The sequence below is a fragment of the Pelodiscus sinensis genome, chromosome 2, assembly GCF_052426305.1.
Source record: "Pelodiscus sinensis isolate ZL-2025 chromosome 2, ASM5242630v1, whole genome shotgun sequence".
NCBI lineage: Eukaryota > Metazoa > Chordata > Testudines > Trionychidae > Pelodiscus > Pelodiscus sinensis.
In genome coordinates this window covers 17497008-17516902 of record NC_143053.1, presented here as the reverse complement: position 1 = coordinate 17516902, position 19895 = coordinate 17497008, and the positions used below count along the sequence as shown (strand labels likewise).

Below are 19895 nucleotides of genomic sequence, written 5' to 3'. Positions count from 1 at the left end.
GTTCAGAGAGGGCTCAAGAGCTACTCTTAGAGCCCCTGAGATCTACCGGTAGCTCACAATCTACTGGTTGGTGACCACGGTTATAGACTAACTGAAGTGTTGGAGCATAAGCTTTCGTGGGCAAAGACCCACTTCGTCAGTTGCATCTGACGAAGTGGGTCTTTGCCCACGAAGGCTTATGCTCTAACACTTCAGTTAGTCTATAAGGTGCCACAGGACTGCTCGCCGCTTTTATAAGTAATTATGTGCTTCTGTTTCAATGCAAAGGCTATAAGGAAAAGGGAAGGTCAGAGTTTCCATAGTTTACCACAGGGTTCATGTAAGTCCGTAACCCATCCATTCAGTAAAATACCATTATTTATTTTAAGATTACCAATGTACCTGAATGTTTGAACAAGTTCAGCTTTCACAGTGCATACAACAATTTTGATAGAAGAAATAGCACGTCTACACAGCACCCTTACCTCAAAATAAGCTATGCAATTTGCATAGTGCAAATTGCATAGCTTATTTTGAGGTTATTTTGAAATAGAGCGCTATTTTGACAAATCCCTTAACCCTTGTAGAACCAGGGATACAGGGATGCTGGAATATTGCGCCAATTATTTCAACATACTTTTTGAAATAATGGGTGCGTTTAAAGATACGGAATAGCTATTTCGGGATATCGGAGGTGTCCCAAAATAGCTCTGTTGTGTAGATGTAGCCTAAGAAATCTGTAAGTAGAAACAACTACTATGTGTTTAACTTCAACAGTAGACTGTTTTATTAATCTCCACAAGGCAAGGCATGTTTTTATAATGAACAATGCAATCAACAAAGAAACTAAAGTCTATGTGTGAGTATTAAGTAAACAGACTGAAGTGTGTTATGTATTCAATTCTGGATACAGTGCATAATAAGGATGTTAAGTGGGAAACTGACTAATTGCGTCATTGATACAAACTGCATCAACTACATTATTAGTCGATAAGAGGCCCCGCTGCAGCTCTACAGTTTAAATGTAGTAGGAGCCAGGTGCAGAGGCAGCTCCTACAACATTTAAACTGGAGAGCCGTAGTGTGGGTAGATACCAAAACTGGCGCTAGTCAGAACTGAGCAGTCCCTGCTCGCACCGGATCCCGGACAGCTGTCGCTCTGCATTTAAATGTAGTAAAAGCCAGGTTGCCTGCCAGCAGGGGTAGGTCCAGCACCCAGCGCAAACTGGGATTGAGCAGTCCTGGCTCGCGCCTGGTCCTGAACCAATGCACCTCTGCATTCTAAATGTAGTAAGAACCACCCAGACAGCTGTGCCTATGTCTTCCCTGACTCCCCCATCTTTGGCACTGTGGAGATGTGTGGGGGGGAGGGGGAGATGAGTAACTGAGTAGTGACTTGACTAGTCGCTTAATCCCTAGTGCATAAAAGATCAGCCTTCCTGCACCGTGTGGAAAAACAGGTTTACTGAATGTGTACACACAGCAACAGAGTAAATCTCTTTGTTGAAGTCCAACACCCTTGTGAGGAGAGACAGACAGACAGAGTCAGGGCAATCGGATGTACATGAAGGAAGCCCTTCTGAATACCATACTCCATGTTTCTAACAAGATGGAGTATAATGAACAATTCTGCAAACAAAATAGATGTGAGTCATGTTGATTCTCAATATGCCAACCTCTTCATAGGCCACTTTGGGGAAGAATTTCTGGGGGGAAAAAATACCACAGAAACAATAATATATGGATGTTTTCACCCTCTGGACAAACTACTCAGATTTCCACCACAAATTCAGTAACTACCACCCATCCATCAAACTCTTTCTAAAACGCTCCCAGATGAACAATCAGATTCAACAATGAAACTGTACAGACAACTATATACAAGAAACCTACAGATTACCACATTTACTTCCTCAGATCCAGTAACCATACCAGACACACCAAGAAAATCTGTTAACTACAGCAAGGCCCTCAGATATCACAGAAAGGCTCTAAAGAAAAAGTCCAGAATACACACCCCTTAACACACTTAAAACTATCTTAATCAAACAAGGACAATCCATCACAGAAATAGATTAGGTTCCAAAAGCTTATTGCAACATGTGGAACATCTTCATCCAGTGCATTAAATGCCCCTAATAATAACTGTGTGGGTGAAACCAGGAATTCGCTCTCAAATGAAATCACACAGAATAATGACAAGACAAAAATGATCTCTCTCATATGGGCGAACACCTTTCATAAAAGGATGACTTCATATCTGACCTTTCAGTCCTCGTCCTCAAAGGAAATCTGCACAACTCCTTCAAAGGACAAGCCTGGGAGCTTAAATTAATGGAAGATCTCTCACCAAGACACTACACTTTACAAAAGGAAGATACCAAACAAGCAGCAATTTCTCCTATATATCAGTATGCTCCACATTGTGTTTCTTTGTACATATATTTCTAAAATTAGTAAGAACTACTTTTATAGTTTTGTTTCAATCTATACAGGGGCCTATCCATATAAAATATCTCTGTAGGTATCTCTGACAAAAGAAATCCCGGGTCAATTTTTTTTTAAATGAACATAATGAAATAGGAATTTTAATCAGCAAGACTGTAAGACAGAAATAATGAAAAGAAGGAGAGGCAGTGAGCACAGAAAAGCAGATGAAAAGTTGAAACAGTAATTTCAACTGTGGCATGAAAAGTTTAAATCATTTGTCTCAATCTCTTCCTCAATGGAAACGTAAAAATAAATAAATTAGCCAATTCACCATCTCACAACTTTCCAGTCCCTCTTAAAATTATTTTAATACTGCAATACAGTATCTTCACATTTACACACTAAATTAGCCTTTTTTGTGACACACACAAGTATAAAAAAGCTGAGATGAGAACTGCAAGAATTAGTTTGCTCAATACAGAGGCATTCATCCACTGAACATTTTCCATTGTAAATTATGTCTTGCTAAGACTTGCTATAAATTAATGGAAATTAGCTTTTAGAGATTAGTCATTCAATTGAATTAACAGAAAAAAGCTATTAAAATTTACACTATTAATTATGATGTAATTCAATGTCACTAAAAGTCAACTGGGTGTTATTGGATAACTATCCAAAAGTATTTTCCACTTACTTAAGGTATCATCTTCAGTTAGACAAAAGCTTGTAGCCCACAAATCCTGGAGTAGGCAAATACTGGCCTGTGGACCAGATCTGGTCTGCCAGCGTTAGCCCCTGGCTGACCCTCACACTGCCATATTTACCTACGCCTCTGCAGGTACAGGGAAATCACAGCTCCTATTGGCCGCAGATCGCTGTTCCCGGCCAATGGGAGCTGCAATCGCCCACACCTATGGAGGAGGAAGTAAATATAGCAACAGCAGCCGAGCAGGGGCTAACCTTGATGAACTGCCGCCATTTTATTGCCCCCCTGCACAAATCCAACCTACCCATTACAGAAATATCTAACAAGTTTGAGGGACAATTGCAAAAAGCTTCTCAAACAGGTTCAGTGGGGTTTAAACTGACTTGAATTCTTTTGTTAACAGAAGAAAAATCTCCTGCCTTTAATGTTTCAACAGTAAACATGATTTGTGATATACCAAGACATTTGAGCTCTTCTTTCTCAGAACCCTCCAGAATCTGGTATAAGATGTACCCATTCTCTGAATGCCATTATTTATATATCATTACAGGCAAAACAATAATGAAATTAGGAAGCATACATTGGAGTAGAGATCTCAGGAACTATTACTGCCCCAATGTAATTTTATTTGCCTCCATCCCAACTGGATTTGATTCTTCAAAAGACTTTACAAGGTAGGTGAGAGTTTAACAAAGTCACTATATGAATTATCAACCTCATATACCCCAATAAATAAAATATAAAACAAGTCATCTAAGCTCCCAAAATGTGGCTAGTGGCCTCCTCCTACAATATAAAGATATCATTCATATCCTTCTTGACCTATCTGTGACAAGAAGTTTCACTGCTACCTTTGGTATCTTCTGTGGAGAAATTCTACTTGGATGTTATCTCAAAATACAATTTATCTGCATCACTATTATCAGTCTCCAATCACTTTGTTTTCACATATTTTTCCTCTAGAAGACTCAATATATTTAATACTGCGTGCACTGTTCACTTCCTTTATTTTTCTTCATGCTGTATAAGCCAACGTTTCTATAGAAAAGAGACAGGGTGGGTGAGGTAATACCTTGTTATTGGACCAATTTATGTTAGTGAAAGAAAGAAGCTTTTAAGGATGGTTTTAAGCTTGTCCCTTCCACTAGCAGATGCTGTGCAATAAAACATATTACCCCATCCACCCTATCTCTAATACAAGGAGATAAACATGGGTTAAAACACTGAATATAACTTTTCCTTATGTTTACGGACTATAGTTAGGGATGTTAAAATGCATTTGTGTAAACATATATCTGTTGAAATGGGGAGGGGCAGGAGGTGGGAGCCGGTGCTCATGGAGCATTGGCTTTAAATAGATTTAATCTAATATCTTTTTATTAAGTACTGGCTCCCATTTCCCTCCCTCGATACAGAGGCTAGGGGGGGCAGTTGATTCGGCGCAAGCTGGTTTGCACGGGGAGCTGCCTTGCATATGGAGTTGCCTCTCCCCCATGGTTCCCTGAATATATCATCGGCTCAGCAGAAGCCAATATGTGCTAGGGATGTGAACAAGTAGTCGAGTAGTCAACTACCCGATAAGCAGGAGCTTATTAGGTAGCACTATCGACAACTTGATCTCTCCCCCATCCCTTCCATTGCCACTCTGCACTCTAACAGGGACAGAGAGGAGCCAACATGCAAAAACCTTGGTTCAGTCTCTGGTCCCCTGCTAGGTCTCAGGACAACCCCCCGCCCCTCCCCCACCAGTCTGCATTCTGAAAGGGACAGAGCAGTCGGTCCCGCTGGGCTCAGCACAAGCATTTTTGAAACTCAATCTGCATCTACTTGTGTCACAACCTCTTCAGAATCTGATATGTTGCTTCACTGAGGACCTTTACAAATTTATTAATGATACTGACGCACGTATTAATGGAAATTTTGCAAAGTACAGACCTCAAATGACAAAATATTTGCATTCTAGCCTTTATTGCACTGTACTGAAGCTCCTCCTAAGGGGCAAAAAATGGCAAATATCACCTCTCCTCCCTGACAAGATACAGGATATGTCTACACTACGGAGAAAATCGACCTTCCACAGGTCAATTTTCTAGCATTCAATTTAGCTGGTCTAGTGCAGACCCCCCCAAATCCAATGCTGAGGGCAGTTCCCACTGGCATCGTATACTCCTAATTTCACGAGGAATAAGGGAAGCCGTTGGGAGTCTGAGCTCCCATTGGCCTCCTGCAGTTAAGGTAAGCCAAATATAGCTATGCATTTTGTGTACCTGGATGGCTTACCTTAAGCTGACCTGCCTGGTCTAGTGCGGACCAATAACGTTCATTTTCTGTACATTATTATTTTATACAAGACAGTGAGTGATGACGTAAGATTATAAATGTTGTAAAGCTTTGACAAAAGGGTAATTCTGATAGTGAAGAAGTTAATAGTCTCTCATTTCATGTGGTAATCTTGATCCAGGATTCAGCTTCTTGCTTTAACAAAACTCCTCTGGTCAATTGCTTTGCAGTTCCAGTGGAATCAAGAATGTACCCATAGTTAGATTTCATGGTAGCCCAGAATGACAAAGTCTCTCTGCCCTCTCAGGTAGACAGGATCAGTTCAATAGGGAAGTTTGGAGGAAAAATATCAGGAGTACTTCCTTGAAATATATTGGTTCCAATGAGGTGTTGGAGAGCAGCAACAAGTACTCTGGGAGAGGCAGGCATCACCTATTCTTTAAGTAACCAACCCTAGCTCTCCCCACACCGGCCACTCGGGATGGCCAGGCTGCAGCCGTGCCAGCCCAGATTCCTTCTCCCTCTGCCCTCTTGCCAGCCCGAGTCCCTTCTCCCATCCCCCACCAGCCAGGGTGCCTTCTCTCTCCTCTCCTCCAGCCGGCCCGGGCTCCTTCTCCATTCCCTCGCCAGTTAGGGCCTCTTCTCCCTCCCCACCTCCGCCAGCCTGGACCCCTTCTCCCGCCCCTCCCCGCCAGCCTAGAGCCCTTCCCCACGAGCCAGGGTCCCTTCTCCCGCCCCAACCCTAAACTCCCTCTCTCCTAGCCACACTGCGCACCAGGCCTGGCTCTAACAGCAGTGGCCGGGAAAGCACAGCAGTGCCTGTCCCGCATGTGGCGCAGTGAGCACAGGTAGTGCCGTGTACACGCAGCACTCTGGGATATTGTAGCCTGCTGAAGTGGGGAAAGCAGCAGTGCAGGGGGCCACTGTCCCGACCTCTCCCTCATACGGTCCTGCCTGTGCTGCTCACTGCCCCAGCCCTGCCTGCAGAGCCCAGGGCTGCCTATCTGCCCACCAGGAGCAGAAGGAAAGGAGCAGATAGGTCAGTGCAGCGGATCCCCTGGGCAGTTCAGGGGTGCTCTGGCAGCCACGGGGGAGGTGATGACACTCTGCGGGAGCAGCCAGACTCTGGGCAGTTGGGCACCGTGTTCCGGCTTCCCTACAGCCTGGCAATAGGGGATCCCCCAAGAGGCCGCTGCTGGCATGTAAGCCCAGCTGGGAGCCCTGCTCCTAAAGCCTGTCCCCGGGCTGCTGACCCAAACACCATACCCTCCCTCTGCCCCTGGGCTTTCACAGCAGTAATGTAGGGTCTGCCAGCTACTGTGCCATGTTTCTTGGCATTAAAAATCCTGTGGGGTGCGGGTGAAGAAGGGGAGTAGGGGCTTGGTTTAAAATAGTAATTCCAAGTGGCGAGGGGAAGCAGTGAGATCTGGCTCGTGCTGGAGAAAGGGGTGGGGGAGAGAAGGAGGAGGCAGGTGGGATGCAGAGTGACATAACGGCATCACTGTCATCCCATTGGAAAAGGTTTTTTTTAATATATAGATATGCAATTAGCAGCAAAAAACTTTGTAAACATAATTTAATAGAATAATCTTCTCACATAAGACTAAAACTACTTACCTTGCCCAGAATTGTATATTGCTTTTACAGATTTTTTCACTTTCTGTAGTGCAGTTCTGTCTTGATCCAATGCCTGAAATAAAAGAAAGATTGTCAAAAAAACCCACCTCTTTATGGCTTGTTATTGAATAGCATCAAGCAGTTTCACAGTATTTGTAAGTAAATAGTGAATAATTTCTGAATCTGGAAGCATGACAGATGCACTGTACTGAGCCCTCTGGGAAGGTCTTGAGTTACTCAACACCTTCAAGTCAATTAAAGAGCTAGATTAGACAGCTCTCAAGGGAGTCTTATCAGGGACAGCACAGCATCAGAAACACAGTCAAATGAACCAACACCTAGAGAAAATATTTTATTCTCTATTTTCACTGAGTAATTTTGGGGTGAGTTATAGTGATAGCAGCTACCACATTTTTACATAAAATTCCGACTTTTTATACTGACTGTTCCTTTTAAAATAATTTGGACACAAGAGCAGTAAAGAAAAAAAAACTAGATTAAGAACCTGATTTTTAAACATACACAAGTCCATTATTATTTCTGTGGAACAACATATAAAAGCATCTTTAGAAAAGTAAATAATTGTTTTCAGGTTTGGTCCCTTGATTTAGAACACAGAAGCTTCTATAGACTGCAATACTTTCAAGGTACAAGTAATTCAATTTCTCTGATTAAACTCCTAACCCAGTTGTTTGAACCTCATAAAACTTCTAATGGGCCCATTCACAACCTACTGAAAAAGATGAAACAAGTTAATACACGTTGAGAAAGACCATCTCTATGAATGTTCCAAATTAACATAAAGTTAAAGAAATAAAAAGTTTGTGGCATACGAAATTTTTAAAAGTCACACTGGAGCTTCTTAGAACTTTCTAGGCCCACTCCCTTGTAAATTTAGGTATTGGTATTGCCCGATCTAAAATTACTTATGAATTTCCAGTTACCACCTATATGGTTGACAGGTCCTTTGTTCCAGGATCAGAGCTGTATTTAGTGATTCCCTGATGTGCACAGTTGCAACACTCATACTATAGGAACTCTGGTATATTTACAAATATAGTTTATTAATACATTTAGCACAGTCACAAACATCCCAACTTCATAAGATAGATAGTGAATGTACATCTGTATCTCCCTACCATATATGTTTTCTAAGCAATGATGTACCTGGTAAGTTTAACGGTATTCTTGGAAGCCCCTATGCCATTAGAGATTGTTTATCAAGGTGAAAGGTCCCAAATATATGCGCATTGATTCTGATATCTGGGTTAAAGGTCCCAAGCATGTTCATGCTAGCTTTGCCTTAGTTCAACTTACAGGATGTGGCCTGTAAGTCCTGTGTGTAACAGACAAACTGTCAGTATAAACCTACTGTAACTTATTATAACAAACATATAACCAAAACCATAAAGAAATGATAAATCCATACATATACTGGCAAGCATGCAGGTTATCCCTATAGGCTACACTGGGAATACTAAGCACTTTCATTACATGTTTGCTTACATAACTCATTGTTCATGACTGAGAGTATGTCTACATTGCAGAGCTATTTCGGGATACCAGAAGTATCCTGAAATAGCTACTCCGCATCTATTGAAGTAACCCATTATTTCTAAATAGATTTTGAAATAACGGGCTGCTTATTCCGATGTCACGGTAACCCTCGTTCCATGAGGGTTAATGGGAATTTTGGAATAGCGCTTCATTTTGAAATTTGGCGCTTTATAGACAGCACCAAATTACAAAAGAAGTGATTTCAAAGTACAATAGAAATAAACTACGCAATTTGCGTAGCACAAATTGCATAGTTTATTTCGAGCTAAAGGTGTTGTGTAGGCACATCCTGAGAGAATAGATACAAAAGTGTTTAAATTGATTATTTTGGACCATGAAAGACAAAGAGAACAACTTAATATCAGTGACTACGATGTTAGGTTTACAAATATTCAGTTATACCCTGCACGCTGGCAATACACCTTGATTCAGACTGTTACAAATGTAAGTGGCTCAGTTCTGACAAAGCAAAATAGTCATAGTTAAAAGATACAGAATACCAAGAGTAAAAGATAATATGTAAGTAGGGGGCCGTGCCCTCTGCTTGTGTAACCTCCACCAGGCAGATTTGAACCTGGGATCTCTGGAGCCGAGTATAGGAGCCTCTATCCTCTGAGCTAAAAGCCAGCTGGCTCCCAGCCCATGTTGTAGAGGTCTCTTGGTCTTATCTGTTGCTGTGGTCTAGGTACCACTGGCATTTTTTCAGTAACCACACAAGTTGCGTGGGTTACACTTGCTATGCTTGCCAATGCCCGTGTTGGCTGGGAGGGCCCATGGCCGAGGCAGCCCTGGCCCCAGCCCCAGCTCTTCCCTCCCCCACCGCCCGGAGGGGAGAATGACCTTGCTTTAACTCAGTGGTCTCCAACCTTTTTAACCACAAGATCACTTTTTCAATTTAATTGCAATGTAGGCTCTACCTCAAACCCAAATACCCTTGCCCCACTTCCTTCCCACCCCTTTTCGAGACCCCACCCCTTCTTCAAGGCCTCACTCCATCTCCCTTCCTCCCCCATCCTCACTCACTTTCAGGCTAGGGTAGGGGTTGGGGTGCAGGCTCTGGTCTTCGGTCAAGGGTATAAGAGTATGTGTTGGGTTAGGAGATGATAGTGAAGGACAGTGTGTGTGTATGAAAATGACAGAGAAACACACAATGTGTGAGAGTGACAAAGATTTGCATTGCCAAGCTCTCTCCATCCCATTCTCTCTGTGTGGAGATAGGGTACAGAAGTGGGGGGAGTAGGGACATTGACATCAGAGCCCTGCCTCTTCTCTCTCCCACACCCTGCACAGCAAGCAGGGAGTCTCCAGGGGGGCAGCTCCAAGGTGGAGGACAGGAGCAGCATGACAGTGGGTAGAGGGACAATTGAAGTACCAGCACTTGATACTTTCCCAGCCAAACCAGTCAGGATCACCTGTCAGAGGCTCCAAGATCTACTGGTAGATCCCGATCTACTGGTTGGTAACCATTCATGGTAAGAGGAAGCTGTATTTGGTGGTCCTAGCTCTTGCAGTTGAGGAGGAATTCATGAACAGACTCACTCTCTCAAATATATAGTAGATAATGATCCAGCAAATACCAAGTTAAAATATACTATAAATTCATATAAAATAATATAAATATGTTATATATTGACTATAATTGATTATATACTGTACTATGCTCTAAAATCTAACCAATTTCTTCATATAGAGAAATCTCAATAAGGAAACACTTAATAGCATTCAAGCTAATATACTCAAGATTAACACAAATTAGTTTATATTAAGAAAAAGTCTATCCTGAAATTCTAAGATGATGGAGATATTCCTTTCTAGACCTCAGAGGCTACACTGCAACTGTACTCCTCCAATGTCAAGCATCCATTAGTTAGGAAATTCCACAATCAAGATTACCTGTGCAACCTCAATTCATCTCCTATGTGCATATGCATTATCAACATGTCTTTTGGATCATGCAATTAAAGACTATCATAATGCATATTCACAAGACAGCAAATTCTGGCATTTCATAATGTTTGAGTGTTTGACACTATAATGTTAATAAAGTTCTTTCAAAGTATCTTTTTGATATGATTTCCCAGGGGGTTTTTTTTTTAAACAAAAACATAATCATAAGGCATATTTGACAACCACGTGTTTTGAACCTCATATTCTCTGTTATTTCATTTAATAGGGTAACTGGAACCGTATTATTAAATACTTCTGCATTTAGAAATGAAATTTTCTGCATTTTGGTCAAATGTGATCAGGACAATGTAAAACAATCTAATGAACACTTTTCACTCACTAAAGCTGTTACACAAGCCAGCAAAAGAGGAGGGTAAACACCAGTGTAGGAGATGGTTAGTAATGAAATTTCTGGAATTATCCAATTACTAAGTATTTTAACATGTTTTTAACCATGTCATTTACTTGTGGCAATTTTCCCAGTTTTTAATTAAAATCAGCTTCTATCTGAGAATTTTTCTGCAGTTCCATTGCTTTCCTAATTAAACACATACACATACTTTATAAAAGCTTTTCTGATGCAGACCATTTATTTCAAATAAAATACTGGTTTTCTATCAGAGCCTAGGGCTTTAGAGCCATAACCAGCAATCAATTGTTTTAATATTTATTCTCTTGTGCATCAACTGTTTTTACTGCTGTTTCCTCTACCTCTGACTTACATACTGATTTTTTTAAAAGGAGGAGGAGCAGGGAGGTAAGTAAGGAATTTTTTAATCTCACTATTGAATTCAAACTTAATTGGGCAGGAAATAATCTGAAAAATGCATTTCAATCACCAATAAATAAAAACCTGCACAATATATGTATCAACTAGGGATGTAAATGGGTAATTGGTTATTAGATACTCAGGAGCAGTCTCCCTCCCCCGTGCTGAGCAGAAGCCTGCCTGATGCCCCGCATGCGGGGGGAGGGGAGGAGAGGGAGCCAGGAGTATAAGCCAGCTAGCCACCACTTGGGAGGGGGGAGAAAAAGAATGGGAGCAGAAGCCACCCCTCCCACTCCAAGCTTGGGGCTGCCAGCTTCTGTTGCCAGCCCTCAACCCCGCAGCCAGCAGTCCTAAGTGCAGGGGAATCAGGAGCAGAAGCCACACTTCCTATCTTCCACGCTTTGTACTGACGACTCCTTGTGCCACTACCACCATGCAGGATCCCACTTAACTGGTTAAACCTAAGGTATCAACATTTATCAAATACATTTTTTCTTTATAAATCATGAGTGAAATCCTGCTCCACTGAAGCCAATGAGAGTTTTGCTATTGACTTCAATGCAACAAGATTTTACTCATTGTCTATCACCTTAAAAAATAAATGTACAAGTCCCCCAAAAATATTCACTACCTTTTCAAGACTTTCTTTTTATGTTAATATTGAAAATTTTAAAAATAAGTGTCTCAGAACTCAAAATCTAGGCGATGACTTCTCATGGTCATGAGGCTTTTTAAATAGTTAAGTAATAGATACCTTAGAGCAGTGTTTTTCAACCAGGGATACCATATTCCCCTTGGTGTATTCAGAGGTCTTCCAGGACGTACATTCATTCATCTGGATAGTTGCCTAATTTTACAATACGCTACATAAAAAGCACTAGAGAAGTCAGTACAAACAAAAATTTCATAAGGTATGTCTACACTACAGAGAAGATTGAAGCTGTCGCTGTCAATCTTCCAGAGTTAAAATTAGCAGGTCTAGTTAAGACAGCTAATTTTAACTGAGAAGGGCATTCTGGTCGATGCCAGTAGTCCTGCTTCTGTAAGGCGTAAGGGAAGTCGAAGGGAGAGTGTTTTCCCTTTGACTTCCTGCAACATGAATAGTACCAAAGATCAAGTTAGGATACTTTGACTTCAGCTACACAATTAACGTAGCTGAAGTTGCATATCTTAATTTGACTTTGTCCCATAATGTAGACATACCCATACAAACAAAATGAGAAAGTAAGCAATTTTTGATAAGTGCACCATGACACTGTATTTTTATGTCTGATGTTGTAAGCAAGTAATTTTGAGTGTGGTAAAACTTTCAGCTATGGCAAAGCAAATCAAACTCCTGAAAGAGATATGGTAGTCTAGAAATAATGAGAACCACTGCTTTAGAGCTCTCAAGTAGGCAAATGTCATCTACTGGAGTGGACATAAGACTGAGAAGCCAGGTATTTTTAATTCTCAATCCAGATTTGCTCACTGTGATGCCTTTGCAAAATCCCTTAGTCTGTGTTTCTCCAGCTGTTAAAGAGAAATAGGCTACCTCTACACTGGCCCCTTTTCCGGAAGGGGCATGTAAATTTCATGAGTCGTCGTAGGGAAATCCGCGGGGGATTTAAATATCCCCCGCGGCATTTAAATAAAAATGTCCGCCGCTTTTTTCCGGCTTTTAAAAAAGCCGGAAAAGAGCGTCTAGACTGGCCCCGATCCTCCGGAAAAAGCGCCCTTTTCCGGAGGCTCTTATTCCTACTTCAAAGGAAGGGCGCTTTTTCCGGAGCATCGGGGCCAGTCTAGACGCTCTTTTCCGGCTTTTTTAAAAGCCGGAAAAAAGCGGTGGACATTTTTATTTAAATGCCGCGGGGGATATTTAAATCCCCCGCGGATTTCCCTACGACGACTCATGAAATTTACATGCCCCTTCCGGAAAAGGGGCCAGTGTAGACGTAGCCATAGAGTTTAAAAAATTTTGAGGACAGTTAGATAATGTTTGCCAAGATCTCGGAAAACATAAAAACCCTTAAATTGAAGTCCTTTTTACTGAAATTCTCTCCATTTCAGCATTGCACAAATCCTTTAAAAAGCATTCTTCACTTTAACAACTCTCTGCTATTTCTGTAATTATTTCCCTGTAAACGTTTCACCAGTGACATCTTCTGTTTTTGCAATCTGCATCATCCAGTCTCTGGGCAACTTTATTAAATCTAGTTTAAGGAAATCTGATTGCTAGATGTCTGGACCAAGACTCTAGCATCATTAATATCAACAGCTAATTCAATTACCAAAAGTAGAGTATAGGAAAATTTTAAAATACAACTTCAGTTGCCAAGCTGCATGTTGGTATTGCAAGAGTATGTGGATGCCATGGTTAAATTCTGTGGAACAAACTATGGAAAGTCAACAGGGCATTCTCTTAAGATGATGATAGTGATAAAAAACATTACCCTTGCTGGTTTGTATGTTGAATTGTTCAATGTTAAGAGAATTATGATACAAAAAGAAAATAATTATGCATTAATGGTCTACAGAGATTAATTCGATGAGGAGTCCTGTGGCACCTTATAGACTAACTGAAGTGTAGGAGCATAAGCGATTAATTCCTTTCACAGACAGCAGCTTTTATATGACCAAATTAATATTTACTTGAGTTTCATATAATATTTCCACTGATACTTAAAACAGCAATTTGGTGCTAAAGTTTTAAGTAGCCCGGTGCCAGAGGCTTATGTCAGACTTATTCTTTAGGTTTAATGTTCATTTACTGATTTTTTTTTTTTAGCCCAGAATTTAAACTTTATATTACTGAAAATGTTAAATTATTATGCGTATTATAGGTTTAACTTGGTTGGAAAAGAATACTATTTGTTAACCCCAGTTCACTGTAAATACCAAAATAGTTAATCCCAATAAAAGTAATAAGTACACAAATAAATGTAACACTTTAAATCTCACAGCCATTGAAGTTCTCAGCTACCACAGTGCTAGAAGACTTTACAGAAAGCCCAGATAGACTCAAGTATTAACAGTAATAAATTAACAAATTAAAAAACAACTTCAATCTCTGTCATTATACAAGTGGCAAATAAACATTTCTAAACATTCCTTTTAAATGTTAAAACTGCTATATAAAACAACCTGTTAAAACACAACGTAAGCAATGGGAAACCAAACCACACCCCAAAACTGCAATACGTTAATAAGGTCACCTTACTTGTAAAGCAAAAGCTATTTTAACTAGAGATGTCAAAGGTTAACCAGTTCCAACTAACCAGTGAGGGCTGAAGCAGTCCCTGCTCTCTGTGGGCAGGGGGCTGCCCCAGCCCCATGGGGCCTACTGGTCAAAGAGCTGCCCTGCTTGCAGTGGTGGGCCCCTCCAGCCTGGCAGCGGTGGGCCCAGCCTCCCCCTTAATTGCCTGTGGTCCAGAAGCACCAGGGATATTCCAGGACCAGAGAGTTCTGGTCAAAAGCTGGCAGCTGGGAGCCCTGTGGGCAGGGTCAGGAAACGCAAAAGGATCAGCAGGGAAGTGGGGCTGGCAGCAGGGGCAAGGAAAAGCCAGCCAGGAGGCTGGAAGATGGGCCAGTCCTGGGGAAGCCAGTGGCAGGGGGGCCAGAAATGACCACCCTTGGTCCAGCAAAATTCTTCATCCAAGACCAGTCAGGTCCCCCAGGGTGCCAGACCAGGGAGGTTCAACCTGTATTTAATTTAACGCTGGTATGGGAAAAGCTTGTGCAAAGAAAAGGCTGGTATTTTTGGCAATTTAGAGCAAATATAATTTTAAAATTGCAAGCAGAAAAATAAGAGGTTCTGCCTGTATTTTGCTTGTATTGTAAAATAGCATCTTTATAGTCTAACATAGAATGGTATACAAAGCACATAAACCAGCCTGTGTATGGAGAAGGAAGTATAAAACTCCTTTATCATACTCTGTTGAAAAAGACATTTTCACATGGAAGAGGAATGACTGTCAGATATAAGAGATGATTGCAAGAGTCCTTGACAAAATATAAATTTAATCAAAAGAATGGCCTTAAGTAAAGGCTAATCAATGCCCCTTAGCCTCTCAGGGAAAACTGAAAATAGTACTTGAAAGGTTGAGATTCTAAAGTTATGGAGAAAAGATTATAATTTTAACTATAAAATAATGATTATGTTTACATATTAAAAGTTAATGGATACACATTATTAAATCCAGCTCAGATCTAGACATTTATTATTATAAGGAAAATATATTTACTATAAACAGGCATACCAGATTTTTTTTTAATTATATATCTTTACTTAATCTATAAAAGCAGTAAATTTTTATTTATTTGAAGTTTGCAGAAAACTGGTATTAGGTAACAAAAAGGTTTAGAACAGGCTTTATCTGAATAGGACTGTAATACTCAAGTTTCCTATTGTCTATTTTAATACTTCATTGGAATTTTACTTTTTCCTTTCCTTTTCTATGAGATTGTTACAGCAGCTCAGTGACTGTCCATCTATGGTCCATGCACTCTTAAGCAGCCCTTTGTCTGAGTTAGGGATGTATGTGAGTAGTCAACTAGTCATCTACCAGATAAGCCTGATCAGGTAGTCAAGTTGACTAATTGCTCCCTCCCGGCCCAGCTGCCTCTATATCAGAAGCAAGGGTGGGGTGGAGAAAAGCAGAAGCTGGTGCTGGGGGGAGCCCGCTTAAAAGCTGACTCCCCCCCAGCACCATCTCTGCTGTGCCGCCCTCCTCCCCCAGAATGTTTATTCCCCAGGTTTGGGCAGTGCAGCTGGGGTGAGGAGAGGGGGCGCTGGTTAATAAGCACAGGCTCAATATAAATCACAAAGCAAGGGGGGCTACAGGCCCTGTGCTCCTAGGGTTGCCAGATGGTTTCAACAACAATACCAAACACTCACCTCCCCCACCCCCCCCCCCAAAAAAAAAACAATGGGGAAGAAATTCTGTTGGGGGGGAAAGAAAGCAGGGGGGGAAGAGAGACCAAAGTCGTTGAGCCAAAAAACAAAACAAAACAAAAAAAAGGACCTCAAGAATTATTAAGCAAAAATAAATAAATACATAAAAACAGCAGCAAAACAGTATGGCCCCTTTAATTGCATGCAGAGTCAGACTAGGGATAGGAAGCGGTTGACCACTTAAGACCCAGGAAAGAGGTTTTTTGCCAGCGGACTTTTTTTTTTTTTTTTCTGAGCCACAAGGGAGTTTCCCTGCGGAACCAAGTAAGCAGAGGGGCCCCCGCGGGGAGGAGGGAGGGAACTGGGCCCAGTTGCTGAGTGTGTTGTAGGGTTGCCAACTGTCTGGGATTTTTGCCTCCTGGCTGGGAAAAAAAACAGAAAATACCGGACATGTCAGGTGTCCGGTATTTTCTTTTTTTTAACCGAACAGGAGGTGAAAATACCGGACTGTCTGGGTCAATACCAGACACCTGGCAACCCTATGTGCTCCCCAAGCTAGCCACACACAGCATGGAGAGGACTGCCCAACGCAGGTTTTGGACCCTGTGTCCTGAGTAGGCACAGAGCATTCCACCCCAGCATTTGCTTGCCTGTCATCTCCCCTTCTGAGTCAGTCCTTTCTTCCTTCCTTCCCATTCTGGGAGGTCGTGGTCCTTATTTTGTGGCTCGGGCTGGGGATGCTGCTTAGCTCCTGACTCAAGCAGGGGGAAAGGTGTCTGACTGCTCTCGCAGGGCCATTTCCTCTTGCCTCTGCTGCCCCAACATGGGTTTATTAATGGCTGCTTTGCACAGCACAATGTTTGGCATTTCCTAATGGAATTGGTGTCCAAGTGTTCTGCTGGAGGTGGCGCTCCCAGCTCCCCCTTGGTTCCGCAGGGCTGGTGGGGAGAGGGGGTATGTCTACACTACAACGTTAATGCGAACTAACGGATCCAGACTAAGAAACTACTTCGAATTAGCGTTTTGCTAATTCGAACTAGAATGTCCACATTATGTGGACCCTGAACCGGGGTTAAGGATGGCCGGAAGCAGTGCCGGCAGGGCATCAGAGGAGGACTTAGAGCGTGGAGATGCTGTGTCAGGCTAGCCAAGGGCTGTGCTTAAAGGGTCCCGACCCCCACCCTGGACAGACAGTTCTCAGGGGTGCCCTGCTTGCAAAGCAGTCCTGGCTTGGATTGCCCGGACTACCCACACTGGGCACATCACACCACTCAGCCATCAGCCCGGCTGCACTTGCCGCAGGCTGCCATCTAAGGAGAGGGGGTAATTGGGGGGTTGCAGGAGAGCTTCCACCTCCAGAAGCCCGCAGAGCCAGCCCAGTCCTCCCCATCGGGGGCTCGTGCCCCATTCCTCCCTCACCTCCTTCCACTTACCCTTCCCTAGCCCCTCTTCTTGATGTACAAAATAAAGATAACGTGTCTTCCAAAATGGAATCTGTCTTGATTGAACAAAACTGGGGGAGACTGGGAAAAGGAGGTGGGAGAGGGGAAGAGAGAGGCTGGGAGAGGGGAGGGCAACTACAATGATCAGGGGTTGGGAACAGGTCCCATATGAAGAGAGGCTAAAGAGACTGGGACTTTTCAGCTTAGAAAAGAGGAGATGGAAGGGGGACAGGATAGAGGTCTCTAAAAGCAAGAGTTGGGTGGAGAGGGTGCATACAGAAAAGTTCTTCATTAGTTCCCATAAAGAAGGACTAGAGGACACCAAAGGAAAGCAATGGGTAGCAGGCTTCAAACTAGTAACAGAAAGTTGTTCTTCACAAAGCAAAGTGTCAACCTGTGGAACTCCTTGCTGCAGGAGGCCGTGAAGGCTAGAACTAGAACAGAGTTTAAAGGGAAGTGAGATCAAGTCATGGAGGCTGGGTCCATGGAGTGCTATTAGCCAGGGGGTAGGAGTGGTGTCCCTGCCCAAGGTTTGTGGAAGGCTGGAGAGGGATGGCACGGGACAAATGGCTTGGTCACTGTCTTCGGTCCATCCCCTCCAGGGTCCCTAGGGTTGGCAGACAGGCTACTGGGTCCCTAAGGTCGGCAGACAGGCTACTGGGCTAGATGGACCTTTGGTCTGACCCAGGACGGCCATTGTAAGCTCAGGGCACAGGGTCGGGGGTCTCAGTGGACCCCCTTGATTCTCTTGCACACCTGCTCCTGGGTGGCCAGGCTGGCAGCTCTCCTGCCCTAGACGGCCACTTTCCTGTGCCTAGTGCGGAGATCGTGGACGAAGTCCACGATGTCTGCACTAGCCCAGGCGGGTGCCCGCCTCTTACGGTCCCGAGCAAGCTCCCGGGAGCCTCCAGCCTGGTCCCGGGAAGAGGGGGAGGGCTGGGGGGCATCGGGTGGGTGGCTCGAGCCGTGCCAGGTGCAGGGTCTGCTGGCTGGGTGCTGGCAGGCTTGCACCTGGCACGGGCACCTTAGCCAGCCTGTGCCCCTTTAAGGGGTCCGGGGCTGGGAGGGGGGCAGAAGAGTTTCCCTGGTGTTGGCCACCAGGGGAACCTGGAGAGGGCTAGCCTCCCACTAGTTCGAATTAAGGGGCTACACACCCCTTAATTCGAACTAGCTAGTTTGAACTAGGCTTAATCCTCGTAAAATGAGGTTTTCCTAGTTCGAACTAAGCGCTCCGTTAGTTCGAATTAAATTCGAACTAACGGAGCGTTAGTGTAGCGCCTATGAAAGTTAGTTCGAACTAACATCCGTTAGTTCGAACTAACTTTGTAGTGTAGACATACCCAGGCAGATTGGCATGTGAAGTGGCCCCAGCTTCAGTTTCCCAGAGTCAATCCATTTTAAATACATGTGCACAAGTACACACCGTGAATTAAAACGACCTGAATTAGAAACCAGACCTGGGCGTCCCGAGGTAACCTGGCACCCCCAGAATGAATGGCCTAGATCTTGCCTCTCAAACTGGCAAGCAAAGGGCTTTCTTTGGTTCCTCACACTTGCTGCAATTTTTAAATTATTGACTTTGCAACCAGCTAACCAAGCTGCATGCGTTGGTTTGTTTGCCCGCATTGGGGCATCAGGAATGAGACAACCTCCCGCCGTTTGCTTCCCGCTGGGCTTGCCCCCAGCAAAGTTTGCACAGAAGTAGAAGGTTGCAGTTCAGAACGTACAGGCAGCAAGCGAGCCGGGATTGGCAGATTTGCGAGTCTAGTGGGTGCAAGTCTCACCCTCCCACCACACACCCTGATCCATTGGGGATGCTGGGTTTGTAACTGCTGGGAGAAGTGCAGGAAAGAAAGCGTGTGGGGGTGGCAAAGGAGATGGAGAGAGGCAGGCAAGGTAGAAGAGCCTGCCTCAGTCCCGGGGAGCTTGAACCTCTTCTTCTACGCCTGGCTCTTTCAACACGGATTTTTCCCAGTGTGTTTCTCACTCTGCAGAGCTTGCAAGGTAAAGGCGAAATGGACAGGCTAGTGATTGAGACCTGGGGAGCTGAGTCTGGACCCTGCCCTTCCTACTTTACCCAGCCACACCTTTACTGATTAGCCTTCATTTATTTTTTCTCATCCCCGCCCACCATGGACCGTGGTTAAAGTGCAGAGCCACAGCGGAAGCGATCCCCTTCTTATCGACTACTCAAGTAGTTGATGGAAATTCCATTGACTACTTGATTAGATAATTAACCGGGAGCCCCCCACACTGCAGCTCTGCATTTTAAAAGTAGTAAAATGCCTGGCGGCTC

At 43.4% G+C, this 19895-nt stretch overlaps 1 protein-coding gene across 4 annotated transcripts in view; it reads right to left on the bottom strand.

Annotated features, from left to right (window-relative positions):
* ASAP1 (ArfGAP with SH3 domain, ankyrin repeat and PH domain 1) overlaps positions 1–19895 on the bottom strand; it is a 315920-nt gene that overhangs the window by 162336 nt on the left and 133689 nt on the right. For all 4 annotated transcript variants that reach the window (XM_075920136.2, XM_014573856.4, XM_075920138.2 and 1 more), the window contains one exon: positions 7012–7084. In XM_075920136.2, coding sequence (XP_075776251.2) covers positions 7012–7084 — 73 coding nt within the window. The remainder of the gene's footprint in view (positions 1–7011; positions 7085–19895) is intronic.